Below are 14,509 nucleotides of genomic sequence, written 5' to 3' on the forward strand. Positions count from 1 at the left end.
CCAAAATCTATCACAATTCATTACATTTAAATCACCCTCAAAAGATCCCTTTTAAGTGCTTGAAAAAGCATCATGTGGACTTTGTTTAAAGTCCCTACCGAGATGGGGTTGGGGTTGAACACTTTTTCAGAAATTAGGGGCGCAATTTTCGTGCTTGCCCCGGGCACCGTTTTCCCTAGATACGCCACTGGGGTTAGGGTTAGGGTCAGGGGAAGGGTGCGGTGTAATTGCCCAGGGGGTAATTGCCCTAGACCCGTCCAGGGGCTCAGTGGGGAACACTTTTCAGGGTGGGGCATTCCGGGACCCCCCCCCCCCCCCAATCAAGCTTTGGGAAATTCATGGGTGCTGTGATTTTCCCTCGAATTTCCAGATTTTATTTGTTTATATAGGGCCCTACATGGTATTTATTTTATTTATTTTTTTTAATGAGGGTAAAAAGTGTGTGTTATCATGTGTGTGTGTGCATGTGTGTGTGTGTCTGCGGGGATGCAGTCCCCCCCCCCCCCCGTTAATGCATCATTCGTGCATATACTTTATATTGTATTTGAAAAAAAAAATGCCTTTATCAGACGAATGTAAGACAAACTGAGTACTGTACCACTTTGGATCATGTTCTCTTTTTCTTTTCTTTTTTTTTTTTTTTTTTGATGATGGAAATAAATAAACTATTGAATTGAATTGAATCATTCCACGCCCCCTGCAGTCTATAAAAAGCGACTAAACTATTGAAAAGTCACAAATCAAATCAAGTAAATTCAGGCCAGGGGGGTGTTTCATAAAGCTGTTCGTAAAGTTACGAACGACTTACGAACAACTGGTGATCAGTTCTTGTGCTGCATTATGGAAATTCTGATAAGTATAGCACATCAGAACTGATCACCAGTCGCTCGTAAGTTGTTCGTAACTTTACGAACAGCTTTATGAAACTGGGCCCAGATAGGTGTTGCAGTTTGATGCACAGTCCTTAGAAATTATATAATTAGGTCCTATGCAGTCTTCTGTTATTCATTTCATACAATGACGACGATGCTCTCCTTTTCTTCTTAGTTTTTATTTTTCTCCCAGCTTTAGCTTCTTCTTCTGCTTCTTCTTTTTCCTCTTGTTCTTCTTTAGATTTTGTTTTTGTTTTGTTTTTTGTTTTGTTTTCTACGATGTCCGTCTGCTCTTTTGGAGATGATAAAAATGTGTTCTCAGTAATCCTCAAGTAAAATTTTGGTTTTCGCCTTTTTGCGATCTAGATCTGTACATAGTGCAGCGAGAGAGTTACTACATAATGTAGTAATACCAAGGAGGTTCTTGGTAATACGAGACTGGAGATTAGATACTCCCCGCGTTCACATTGGTCCCCGCGACGCGGGGACAGCCACAAGAGATCTTATCTATTTTACGACTGACCGTTCACACTGGTATCTCATCTGTCCCCGAGCTGCGGGGGCATTTTGGGGCTTGGAGCGAGCTCTGCCACTTGAAACCAGGCATAGCGCATGCGCACATTTGATGACCACAGCTGGACGCTATCAGTTTCACCCCAAGGTCACTCTCCCCTCCAAATCTTGTCCCCGTACCCGACTTGCTTCGCGGGGACGAGGGGACAAGTCCCAGCGAGCGTTCACATTATGGTTTTCGAGGAGAAAGTCCCACAGCTCGGGACTTTCCCCGCATCGCGGGGACCAATGTGAACGCGGGTACTGAGGGTGAAGAGAGCTATTTGCGCAGGAAGAGGGCCGAGGGACGAGTACGACGAAGAATGGCTGTAGCTTGTGTAGAAACGGACGGGAAAGGGCGAGGTTTAGTCGTCAAATCAAGTGTTTGTCGTGGGAAATTGCTTCTATCAGAAGATCCATTTGTGTATGTTCTGAGCAGGAAAAAGAGAGGCATATTTTGTGATTTCTGTCTGCTAGAGAGGTAATTGGATCGTTTACGCCGTACGTGCCTTACTTTATTGTGCGTAGCCCCACCAATTTATATCTGCTGTATGTTTTTGGTGAAAGCACCGGTAACTCCGGTGCACCTAGCACCTGCACAGGTGCCGCGGCTTCTGTACATCTTGTATTTATAAGATGTACAGAAGCCGCTAGGCACCGGCATTACACTTGATGTGTTCACCATTGTTCACTGGGTAGTGGCTAGAAATAATAGAATGCCAGTGAGTTGAAAAATCAACAAATTTAGCTAGATTAAATAGATTAACAATACAATGTACACAGTGATACACATGTATGGCTGGACCTACTGCTCATCGACCGCCTAATGTTTATTTGCTTGATAAGAATATTTAACACTGAAATTCACGTAAAAAACTTGACCTACGTGATTGAGAAAATCCAGCACTATCAAATGCCGTTGTTCCCTTTTCGATTCGAAGTTTCAGTGCAAAAATATCGCCGTCGAACTTGCGTGGCCTCGTTTCAGCTCCCCGCGGTAAAGTTCCTTATTGATTGACTGCTGTTTTTGCATTGACAATGCACGCAAACTGAGTTGTATTGAACACCGTGTTGTACGAAGCTTTTTAGAAACTTCCATAGACATTACATTACGATTCGGTGAGAATATTTATTCGAAATTTTGTCCTTGATTAAAACCATTAATGAACAGTGAATTTTCGTGTTTTCCCACACCATCCTCATCAACGGTCAAAGCCAATCCATTTTTATGTGCTCTGCGCGCAGTGAAGTGCGTACTAAGCATTCTGTGCGCCAATGTATACGCGGTCGGTTTGAAAAAGGGTGGTCGATATGTAGTAAGGCTACCATACTATAGGTTTCAATAATCACAATAGAGACAAAACTTTAGATCGTACTGTACGGTACCACTTATTCTGTCTAGCACTAGGCCTAGGCCTACTTGCCCATTTTTAAAAAATAGTTGTTATGCTTCTTCTTCTTCCGATTAAGTCTGCCTCAATAGGCTGAAGATTCTTGCAGACTGTGCTATTTACATTATAATACAGTTTATTTACAGATATTTACAAGCATATAACAAATTTGAAGAAAATAACTACCGGTAGCCACTGTTGCTGCAGCTGCATCCCTTTGTAGACCAGGAAATTCTAATGCCTATTCTAAAATTGACACAGTGTATTACTATCATATTGTATTGTCAATAATATTGCCATAATATTCAAGAAGATCTCACCCGCTCTCCCTTGAGGTTCCTTTTAGCAAGACCAGCTGCTTCAAACAGTCTTTTTCCCCCAAATCTGCCAAAGATCGGAACTCCCTCCCCCACTCATTAATTTCCATAAAGGACTCAAAGACATTCAAACAAAAGCTAGAGAGCACACAGCTCGATTAGATACCGTTCCCTCACAGACCGTTATCAACGTTGAGTGATGTTCCAGATGGAGCTTTTCAACCGTGATACCGTGAAAAAATACAGTGAAAATTCAGTAGTAAAGGTGGCTGTGTTGGTCATGCCTCTGGCAATCATGTCAGGGTCAGGATGTTAATAGACATTGACAAGGTTATTTTTATACTATAGGAATGGTCTCATTAGGATAGGTCTATATAGGACGTACAGATTGCACTTTACTTTATAACGTTAGACATCTAGATTTCTACCCTAAACTAGATTTTTGGAATAGACGAATCATCTAGGCAGACCATCTTGATCTAACAAATAAAATCTGGGAAGTCTAAACATGCTAATCCTATTAAAAGTGACATGCCAATACAACACAGTAGCAATGAGCATACCCATGACAATCTGTATCACCTCGATGCCAAAGACAAAGTCGAGTAAAATGAGGTGTGTTTCTTATGCAGGTGATTCCTGTAATTTGGCTCTTCCTTTCATGTCCCATTAAATCAACATGCCTCATTTGTGAAAATTATGATCTTTAGGTGTCTCTCCACTGTAATAATTTCTTCATATCCCAATACTTCAAACATCTGTTTTTGATTGCAGCTCATCTCTTCAGCGGTGTTCCAGCTGTAAATTTGTGAGGTATTGTTGCAGATCTTGCCAGGTACTGTACATTAGGTTGAGATTTAGTCATTTAGAGTTTATTCCTAAAGCAAATAAAAAAACTGTCATTTACACCATTGACATAATATCGTGATTACTACAAAATGTGGGAAGTTTATATTATGATCTACAACTCCAAGAAATTGATTATTTCCATGCAGTCAGTTTTGGCATCATGTGACCAGAATAGCCACTTTAACCTCCCCATGACCACACAAATTTCAAATGCTATGTTCAAAAAAAGAAAAAGAAAAAAAGAAAACTATTTCTATTAAACTTTCAGTGCTTATATCATGTGCTAATCTGTTGCACAAAAAATTCCTTTATTGATGACTTGTCATTGGATCATTTGAGGCATGGCAGATAAGAACCTTTTCTTGTAATGTTCGAGTACCAACAGTCATGGTGTTTTTATCAAATTATTTAGTGTGGCATATTTGGATTGGGAAATGAGCGATGGGAGTGGTTGTTGTGATATTTAATTCTTTATATTTTTTATATCTCTTATCACCCAGACATAAAAATGTCAGAATTGATTCACTTAATGATGATATTATGATCATGCATTGATTGTTTTGCTATGCAAAATTTAACTAATATGTTCCATGAGTTAGTAGTGTGTGATAATTTGAAGTCCTATGTTTTGTATGCGCGTTTATATACACATCATCATAAAAACACAAGACCTGTCCCACATTTTTAACTCATGGAATGTATACATATACCTACACACATATGCACATGCTTGTCATGTTTGATATTTTGTACTATGCAGAAGGAAGACTGGTCCAGAATTCACAAAGCAGAATGCCGCAGCCTGAAGAGTGTGTCTCCAAAGACGCCCCCAGAATTAGCTCGCCTCCTTGCCCACATCATCTGGAAAGGAAAGGGAGAGCACCCCTGCAGTGACTCCAAAGATCAGAACGGTTTCCCCACCAGTGTCGACCAGCTGGAGTCACATCACTCCAAGCTTGGTACCTCGAGACAAGAGCATTTTGCGAGTGTACTGTGTGTTTTGCAGCAGTATGTTGGTCAAGAGAATCTACCTGATCCAAGCAGGCTGCTGCAGTTGTTTGCTGCGGCAGTCTGCAACAGTTTTTCAGTATGTGACACTGATCTGAACAGCTGTGGTGTTGGAATCTATCTTAGGTAATAATTTTTTTTTTTTTTTTTTATGTCAAAAGCTTCATTCTTAGTGTTGACTTTCAAATATTGAGAACCCAAATTTTTCTGTGAATTTGGACAACAGCAAGAGTGCTGATTATGATCACACGATAATTTTGTGACATTATATTGGTTTCTTATATGGACAAGTATTAACAGGGAGATGCTGTTGCCATTGTATACTTCATATCAAGAACACAGTTTGATAAACTTGTAAAATTGGCAATATTACTGCAGAATTCAAAGTAAGCTCTGTATTTGCTGACAAAAAAAAAAAAAAAAATCACTGGACTATAATAATTTTCCATCTGTTCTGACAATTTCCTGTAGATCCTCCTTATTGAATCATTCCTGTGATCCAAACTGTGTTGCTGTGTTTTCTGGCATAACTCTTCAAGTTCGAGCTATCAGAGACTTAAAGGAAGGAGAAGAGGTAAGTCTGTTTGACGTCTGGTTGAAAGTATAGGTCTTGGTCTAGGTCTAGGTCTGAGTGAGCCCCTTTTTTCAAGGTTTAGACATGTATTAAGCTCAAAATGTTAAGGGGAGTAACTCCTACTTTCCCATGTCAGTACCTTTAAAAAACAAAATCGCTTATCCTGGTATGTATTACCCAATTCAAGCGTGCTTTGAACTTTTTGAAATTTTGTTTACCCGGTATGTTATACAGGTATTTGTTTTGAAGAAAATCTTGTGAATCAAGATAAAGCAGTTTTCTGTAGCAGGTAAAAGATTGAAAACTATATGGTATTAAACATATATATATTTTTCTTTAGTACCAACATCAGGATTTGTTTGTTTGTTACAACCAAGTGTTTAGAGTCTGTAATCATGTCATGTTAAGTTGTAAGGAATCAGTGTGAGTGCTTGACAAAAACATTCAGAAAATATTTTGTTCTGTTATATTTTCAGTGCACCATCAGCTATGTGGACTGTCTTCTTCCAAGAGTAGAACGCCATGCCGAGCTACTAGAGAGATACCATTTCACCTGTCACTGTCCGAAATGTGAAGATCAGGTACCTGGAATTTCTTTGGAATGCATTCATATGCACAAGTACATGTATACTATTTTCCAATAATCATACTCATAGAAATACATGTACTATATTCAAGTGCAAGACATCAATACATATCAGTCCAAAATTTAGTCGTCTGTGACAAACAAGGTTGTGAATCTCAAACGAAATGTTTACTTTTTCCATGGATTGCAGTTTATCGCATGCATTTGAAATAAAGCAGCATGTAAGATCAAGAAATACTGAAGAATTTCAGTAGTGATCTGTAGGTGTCTGCAATCATCAGAGTATGAAACAAAAATTCTTTAGTGTACCTGAAATTCAGCTAAAGTGGTACAACAACATGTTTTTTTTTTTTTTTTTTTAGGCATGACACCAGGAAACTCAAATGTTGGATGGTGACATCATTATTTCAACTTACTTGAATGTGAAGTTGTGACCAATTTCCCTATTCACAAAACTTCTGAAACTTTGAATTTCCATAACCTAGGGAAAGTTTGGTCACTGTGGTTCCTTTGATGTTACTCTGTTCATCAAAGTTCCTGTGGACATGAAGTGGACTTTTACTTGAATTGTACTTGCTTCATTCTCTACATTGTTGTATTTCTTTCTTTATGTTTTGCTTTCCAAAGGATGATCCAGAAGCTAACAATTCCAAGCAGTCTGTAAAAGAACTCAAGGAAAGTTTTCGGAAAGTTGAAGAAGCGAAGCGACTACATGATATCCTTTGATAGACTAGTCTTGATCTGTGTCATTTTACCCAGTCTTTATCAATCTAGTCAATGTCTTTGATTTGAGAACATTCATGGCAACAACAAAGTCTCCAGTCAATCAGATGAAGTGTCATCACGGACATATTCAACTGTCTACTCAATGAAACAAATAAACAAAACAAAGATAGGAAATGTTTTCCTGTGAATGATTCATGTTTGTTTACTCCAGCATGATTTGCCATGTATTCATCTATATTTTTAGTCATATCTGTTAATGGTTTTGTGTGGCTTTAACATACCTGGGCCCTGTTTTATGAAGAGTTAAAATTGATTATACAGTTGATTTCAACTGTAAGTCTATGACAGGCTGTGTGGTACGGAAATTTATAATCGATTATATCTTTTGATAAAACGGGGCCCTGTTGTTGCATATATTTGTGCATAACAGTATAACGACAGTAAATGTGTGGTATTGTGTGCTATTAGGTAGCATCCTTTTTTTCCTGAATGCTGCATCACATTGGCAAACAGCGATCCATGTATGCAAGTCTTGTCTGGAGTCCTTGTCGCTGTCCTGTCTTCCTAGCCATCACTATCTCCTCGTTAAGCTCAGAGATGCTGCCCTGGATGTCTGCATTGAGGCCCAACTTTGGAAGGAGGCTGCCAGCTATGGTCTGCAAAATGTGGAGTCCTATCGGTCAGTTGGCCTCAGAAATACCCGAGTGCATGTTTCTTACATTGGTTCAATGTGGAAGAGCATTCATATTGTAGAACAAATTAAAGACAAGATATCTTGTTTGCAAATACTTTACATGATGCATTGTCAAGACTTGCTCTCATTGTAGTCCAAAATGGCAGCACAAGTGCTGAACATAGTGCTGAACACCTCATCATTCAATCTGTGGTGCCAAATTTACATCTAGTCCACTGAATTTTGCCATAGGCAATTCTCAGAACAAGAAGTAGAACTTGTTACTATATTGGTGGAAAGCTGATTGTATATTTTGGGTACAAATTTGTTACGTGGTACTAAGGTGGCAACCACTTCCTTCATACAGAAAATGATGTAGGTATGAGGGGGTGTGTAATACAGGGATTTACTCTTCTAAATTAGGAAAATGTGCAAGTTTTGTTCCCCATTCATCCTTTCATTTCTTTCTTTTGCTTTAAGGAGGGGGTCCCTAGCATTGTGGTTGTTGTTTATTATCATGTACTGAGTCTTTGATCATAATTTGTTTAAATTCCATAGTAGGCACCAACCTTCCTTCTGGAAGTGGATTGTCCTCTTTAATGGAGAGAGTTTCTCTGTACATGATGACAGTAATGATTAGGACAAAACAAATCAAAACAAACACCAGAGGTCTCCCAACAACCACATTATTCTATTCACTTCACCCCAAAATGTATCACTGGGCCATGAAAAGACAATTTGTTCTAAACTAGGTATCTATTACAAACATGCGTTTCAACTGAAATAGGCACCACAACATCTTGACTGGATTTTCAATTCATGTTAGAGTGATGACAGCGTTGATTGTGATAAATGCACAAGATTACATACATGTAAACAAGCAGGATGTAAAGCAAATAAGATGTGATTTCAACGTGGAAGTCTTCATTGGTATTTACAAATAATGATTGTGATTGCTGAAAAAAATATGATTACGAGGACATCTATTTGTGTGTTCTTTGCATTTTCAAATGTGATATACCCTTAAAAAAAGAAGTAGAGCTTACTTCCATGTGAAAGAAGTGTTGACTTCTTTTGTTTTTTTTGTTACAGGTATCACTATGGCAACCATCACCCAAGTCTAGGAGTGCATCTTGTGAAGGTGGGCAAGCTTCTTCTCTACCTGGAGCAAATTGCAGAGGCTGCCAAGTACCTGACACAGGTAAATGGAAATCTCTTGTCAGAAGAAACAAATCATTGGATATGACTTTGATATGAACCATACATGTAACTGAATAATTTTTCCCCCCCAGCATTGTGTTCATTCAGTCATTCCCCTCTATCTAGCCACATGATATCTCATTTGTTAAAAATGAAATTCAGATGCTTCCTGTGGTACCACTGTCATATTGCCAAATACCATTACCAGTCAATTGTTTATGACATTTCAAGATTTGATGTGAAAAGACGATAGTAACATTTAGCTAAAAATTAGGAGGCAATTGAATAGTAGTATGTTCTGTAGAAAGCTTGAGATGCTTTGCAGAGTTAGACCCCGTTTACAGTGCGGGGCTGGGCCGAGCCGCGGCTGAGCCACGGCCGAGCCCAGCATCAATTGCGAGGCCGAGCCCCGCAATTTTGTCCGTTTACACTGCAGGGCTCGGCCGCGCTATTGATTCGAACCTTTCAATATTTTGTCGTAGTGGTGCTCTGCTTGTAACAAACGCAATTTGGTATTGTCTGGTTTTCAGACCCTTTGCCAACTGAATTCCGTGGCGACAAAGTCGCCGTTCGGGCAAAGGCCTTTGCCAAAGGAAAAAATCCTTTGCAGGACAAAACCACCTTAAACTATACTGGTTTTCGACGTTGAGGGGGTTAATATCCTGAATACGAAAGATACAGGCAAAGGGTTTGGAAGCCAGACTAAAATTGGCCGCGCATTTGGCCCAGTTTGTGTTTACACTGAGAAAAGGCCGGGCTCGGCTGCGGCTCGGCCGCGGCTGAGGCCACCTCCAGAGCGCGTTTACACTGAAATGAAGGTGGGCTGGGCCGCGGCCGAGCCGCGGCCAAGCCTCGCACTGTAAACGGGGTCTTACATAAATTCAGCTAATTTTTAAACATTGATACATGTTATATGTAAAATGACAAAGTTGTAACTCTTGTCTACATTGGCATTGTACCAGGGTATGGCTGTGTTGGAGGTAACTCATGGCAACAAGCACCCTCTGATGGGGACAGTCAAAGATCTCCTTGGCAACTGCAGGTGACTGATGGATGGATCGAGTCCTTGGCAACATGGTTTCTCAAGCTGGATGAAGAGGGATGCAGCAACAACTCTTACTGCACCCATTGAGGCTCTCTCTGGCTACCAAGATCCAGACAAATAGTGCCCTGTAGTTTATCTAAGTAATGACAAGCAACTCCTTTGCCGAAATAGTAGAGGAATAAACTAACAATATGACAAAGTTTTGGTGCAATCAACCCAGCTTGAGTGGACCCCAAGCAGTTCGAAAAGTTGACCAAATTGTTGAAAGTTTCTACCCTGCATGGGTATGATAATGTGTTAATTCTGTTATGTATGTAGAAATTCCTGTAAGTCAATAAGGAATTTCTGTGGTCCCTTTGGATTCGACTTTGGAGAGGTTGACTGCATTTGAAATACATTTCCCAAGGGAATGCTATTGGAAGCAATGGTCCTTATATCACCAAAAGTTTGTGCCTCATAGAGTGCTTTCACATGTAATGAGAGTACGTAACTTGAAACATGATTGTAATGACGCATCACTAGAATCGTGATTCAAATTATGCATTTTTTTTTTTTTTTTGCTGTGTGAGTACAGATTGGCATCACAGAGGGTGATATGAATTGTATTTCCAACTGTGATTCAGATGATGGACCAGAGGTGTTTACCAATCATGATTCGCCAGAATTACGAAACAAAATAATTGTGTGTACAGAGTGATCTCCAAATCTTGTTTGGGGGCGGAGCTAATGGTGACCTTTCAGCCACTTCTGCAGAAAAATGTTGCTTCTCAAATGCTTGCACTGCAGTCAAAGCGTGCGATACTTACCGCTCAATTGATGGGAAATTCGAAAGAAGCAACACCTCCCATCACTCTGAAATTCAAAACTGCAGAATCTGCAAAGCTTCCTCAGTCAAGTGTATGGATGATTATTTGAATCATAATTGCAGTCATAATTGTAATTTAGAATTGCAATTTCATTTCACGACTGATGTGAAAATGATCATGGTCTCGTGTAAACAAACATTTGACGTGCAACCACTCTGGGAGCAAGGTGAAGGCTTGGGGTCAAGGATGTTGATTCTCTGTTTGTTCGTTTGTTTGTTTGTTTTCAATTTGTTATGCTTACTGTTGTTTTTCTGTTGTTTTTACTCTAATATTGATAGTACTTTTTTCATGTAATGTTCAGCAGTACTCTCAGACCTTGGGAATACATTAACAGTAAGTTAAAGAAGGAAGGATGCTAATTTTTTTATCTTATACGGAACAAAGAAAGAATTCTCATTCAAAGCAATACTGTAAGTGTGTTGATCTTGCAAGTTGCTACTCTTAATATAAACATAATTTGTACTTTTTGTATTTCTTGATACAAATTTATTTCGAAAAAAGACATAGCAAAAGGCAAAGAAAACCAAATGTGACCCTGCACCACATAACAAACAGAAAGTCGCCAGACATGAATTTTCAGTTAAGACCATATTCTGAAAGAGCAGACTTTAAGCTTTAAAATGATGTATAACTCAAATCAAATGGACTCTCCTAACCTATTTAAATATTGGAAAGAAAGCACAAACTCGGGAAAAGTGTAAACTGAGAAAAGAGGCTCTGAGGTATAATGTCTATTCAAGCGCTTAATCTTAACCAAGCCGTGCTGGCTGTGCGATGAATCGGACAAAAAACAATAAGTAAACCACCGGAGTAACAACAATGAAGAGATTATCAGATTAATCTGAAAATGAGCATGCCTCATTAACACATTCTGTCAATAATCAATGCCAACTTTTAAAGCAGTAGCATTATCCTTTCAAAAGTTATTAGAGTTGAAAGTGAAGAGTGTAGAAGGTTTTTCAAAAATGAAAAGGGGACTCTAAAAGACACACCTAACCACACTATTTTACCAAAAATGTTCGAAATAAACTGCTAAAAAACACACTTTCCTGCCCGTTTCATGATCCCAAATTTTAGTATAATGTAAAAGAAGACTTGCTCTTTCAGAAAATATGAAGAAGTCAAGATTGGCTAAGTTGACCCATTTCATCAATTTTCAGTCCTCATGCAAAATCAGTGTGTGCGACTTTTTGTTCGTTTTGAGGTGCACGGTCACAATTAGAGGAGGAAAGGAAAACTTTGTAAAAAAAAAAAAATCATTGCTCTGTACTGCCACTTACATCTATTCCAACTTGCCAAAGTTTGACTTTGTAATATACCACGCTGTGTGTTTAACATTATAAACAAGATTTACAAAAACTCTGTAAATTATATTCTCTGTACAGATGCCATTTTCATACTCATTGTGTAAAACAGCTATTCCACCTGCCTGCAATTGCCTGCTATATGACCTTGATTGAACTGGGGCATTTTAGAGATTGTACCAAAGTAAACAAACTTGTGTATATGAGTACTTGTGCAAGAGATCATTGGTACATTCACATGCATGTATACTGAAATACTTGTAATTGTAGCAGTCCTACTGGCAAAAGTGTGCTTGTATTCAACTCTTGTAGGCGGTCCCATGCTGATTTCCTCAATTCCAGGGAAGTACCTGGTGTCGCCACAGATAGTGGATGATTTGTAGATGTATGTATCCACCATTATATTTAGTTGTGGGTCTGAGAAATTTGATGTTTATGGTGTGCTGAAATGGCTAAATGTGCAATTACAAAACTTCTAAGAAATCATTAAAAGACGTATTACCGAATTGATGAAAGACACGTGATTTAACAATAACATCTGAATATTCTGTGAATAGAAATCCCCAGAATGAGTTTGACTAGACCAGTCATTTGTACAGAGTGACATAAAACCGCAAGATTTGTGATTTTTGAAGGCTACAATTTGGGATATCATTACATAATACATGTAAAATGTGTCATGTTTGAGATGCTTTTGCAACATCACATGGATATGATTACTAAATATAAGTGGTTCTTGCCAGAAAGCTTACTTTCAAGTGTGTTATATGATTTCTTGTGATTGACCATTGTGAAATGAAAAGGCAACAGCTTTGTCATTGCTGGGAGACACACATTACTCCCCCATGGTGAGCAGAAACAGGTGCCTTAATTGATGACAGTCATGTCATGAACTAAACTTCTTTGTATTCAGGCCATGCTCACTTTGTTTCTTGTTCCTGGTTTCACTAAACCTGGAAAATAGTAATGGAATTAAGACAGAATTAACAGAGAACTTGGGTAGATACGAATAGAGTGTTTTCCGTCCGATTTTGCACTCAGTGCATATGCAAAAGTATACATAGGTCATTTAATTCACACATAATGCATGAAAATGTATGTAGGTCATAAAGCAATGTTAATTATTGGATCACTTTGTTTTACTTTGTTTTTGGATATCGATTGTCATCAAATAAACTTTGTGTTCCACTTAGAATTGTATTTTTTTTTTTTAGCAATCCATAAAGTGGTTTCTAAATATTTTGCAAAAAGTTCAAAGCTTAATTCTCACCTCAGTCAATATTGTACCATCCCCTTAACTTGATTCATGATTTGAAACATTTAAAATACATGTATATTTACATCACAACTAGAGACGTCCATTTCAGTTTCTCAGTTGGACTGAGAATTGGGCTGGGGATGGGGGGGGGGGGGTAGTTTCAGGTTGATTCTTGGCTGCATACCATCAGATGCCTCTCGCAATGAAGTTAATAACCAACATGCCATGTATGGAAATTTTCTTTCTTTTTCTGGTCATATGCAAAGTGTGACCCCGAGCTGGCATATATAGGGATGAACATGATTCCACCTTTCATGCCTTTCTAAGATTTAACCCTGTTCAGTGTACACAGCACATCATAGGCATTTTCACATCAGCCCGATAAAAAATCCATGCTCGAGATATTTTTCGTAATCGCAAATTAGTGCGCTATTTCATTTCCTATTCACATCAGCCCGAACATTATCAAATAGCGCGCTAGTTCGCATTGATTATCCTGCTAGTTCAGAAATTTCCCGAGTTGGACTCGAGAAATTTTCTTGATCAATTAGTGCGCTAATTTGTATTCACATTATCAAAGCGAGCTATTTCGTGATCGGGTTAATTTCCCAAGTCAGAAAATAGCGCGCTGTTTCGAAACATCGAGCTGATGTGAAAACGCCTATAGAGAAAAAGGAATGTGTAGCAGATGATATCGATTGTGTAATATCTGCCAATGTAATTTATAAAACTTCTGGAGATGTAACCTAAAGGGAAAATGGAGAGAATGTATTAATTATGGAGACGAATTTGTGCCAAGTCACTGGCAAGGAAGAAATAACTTCTTCAATAAGCAGGCTGATGGTTCTGTGATTTAAATTTCACCTATAGGAGGTGCATACAGCAACAGTATTATGAAAGCGGACATGCGCGGCAATTTTTTTTTCCCCCATGCTCTGAATGGCTGAAACTTATGCAAAATCATTTTGAGCTCATTTGGAGCATTTTTGAAGTTTTGATGTGAATGTGCACACGCAAGTGCATTTTTTCATTTGTTTGTATTGTACACATAGAACATTTCTTTAAAACATGAAATATAACTTTGCAAAATGACATTTAGTTATGGCGATGTTGACAATCGTGATTTAGAAAACGACGTCATACTGACATTAAAGGACAAGTTCACCTTCATAGACATGCGAGTTGAGTGAATGCAGCAATATTAGTAGAACACATTAGTGAGAGTTTGAGCAAAATCGGACAATCCGTTAAAAAGTTATGAATTTTTGAAGTTTCTGCTCAGTCACGG

General features: G+C 38.6%; 1 protein-coding gene across 1 annotated transcript; it reads left to right on the forward strand.

Annotated features, from left to right (window-relative positions):
* Nucleotides 1-1,734: 1,734 nt before the first annotated feature.
* Nucleotides 1,735-10,172, forward strand: LOC140241212 (histone-lysine N-methyltransferase SMYD3-like). The gene is made up of 9 exons (XM_072320967.1): nucleotides 1,735-1,905; nucleotides 3,907-3,967; nucleotides 4,742-5,115; nucleotides 5,461-5,563; nucleotides 6,040-6,144; nucleotides 6,777-6,862; nucleotides 7,444-7,554; nucleotides 8,641-8,749; nucleotides 9,711-10,172. Exons 1-9 carry the CDS (start codon nucleotides 1,748-1,750, stop codon nucleotides 9,792-9,794), a joined length of 1,191 nt encoding a protein of 396 aa, XP_072177068.1. The 5' UTR covers nucleotides 1,735-1,747; the 3' UTR covers nucleotides 9,795-10,172.
* The last annotated feature ends 4,337 nt before the right edge of the window (nucleotides 10,173-14,509 follow it).

Source organism: Diadema setosum, chromosome 17, assembly GCF_964275005.1.
Source record: "Diadema setosum chromosome 17, eeDiaSeto1, whole genome shotgun sequence".
Lineage (NCBI taxonomy): Eukaryota > Metazoa > Echinodermata > Echinoidea > Diadematoida > Diadematidae > Diadema > Diadema setosum.

What these genes read in the sequence shown, in the direction of transcription:
- LOC140241212 (XM_072320967.1), top strand. Translation starts at nt 1,748, where the DNA reads ATGGCTGTAGCTTGTGTAGAAACGGACGGGAAAGGGCGAGGTTTAGTC. An exon ending in ACTTAAAGGAAGGAGAAGAG is followed by an intron (nt 5,564 to 6,039) that starts GTAAGTCTGTTT and finishes TTATATTTTCAG; the next exon opens with TGCACCATCAGCTATGTGGA. An exon ending in CAAAATGTGGAGTCCTATCG is followed by an intron (nt 7,555 to 8,640) that starts GTCAGTTGGCCT and finishes TTTTTGTTACAG; the next exon opens with GTATCACTATGGCAACCATC.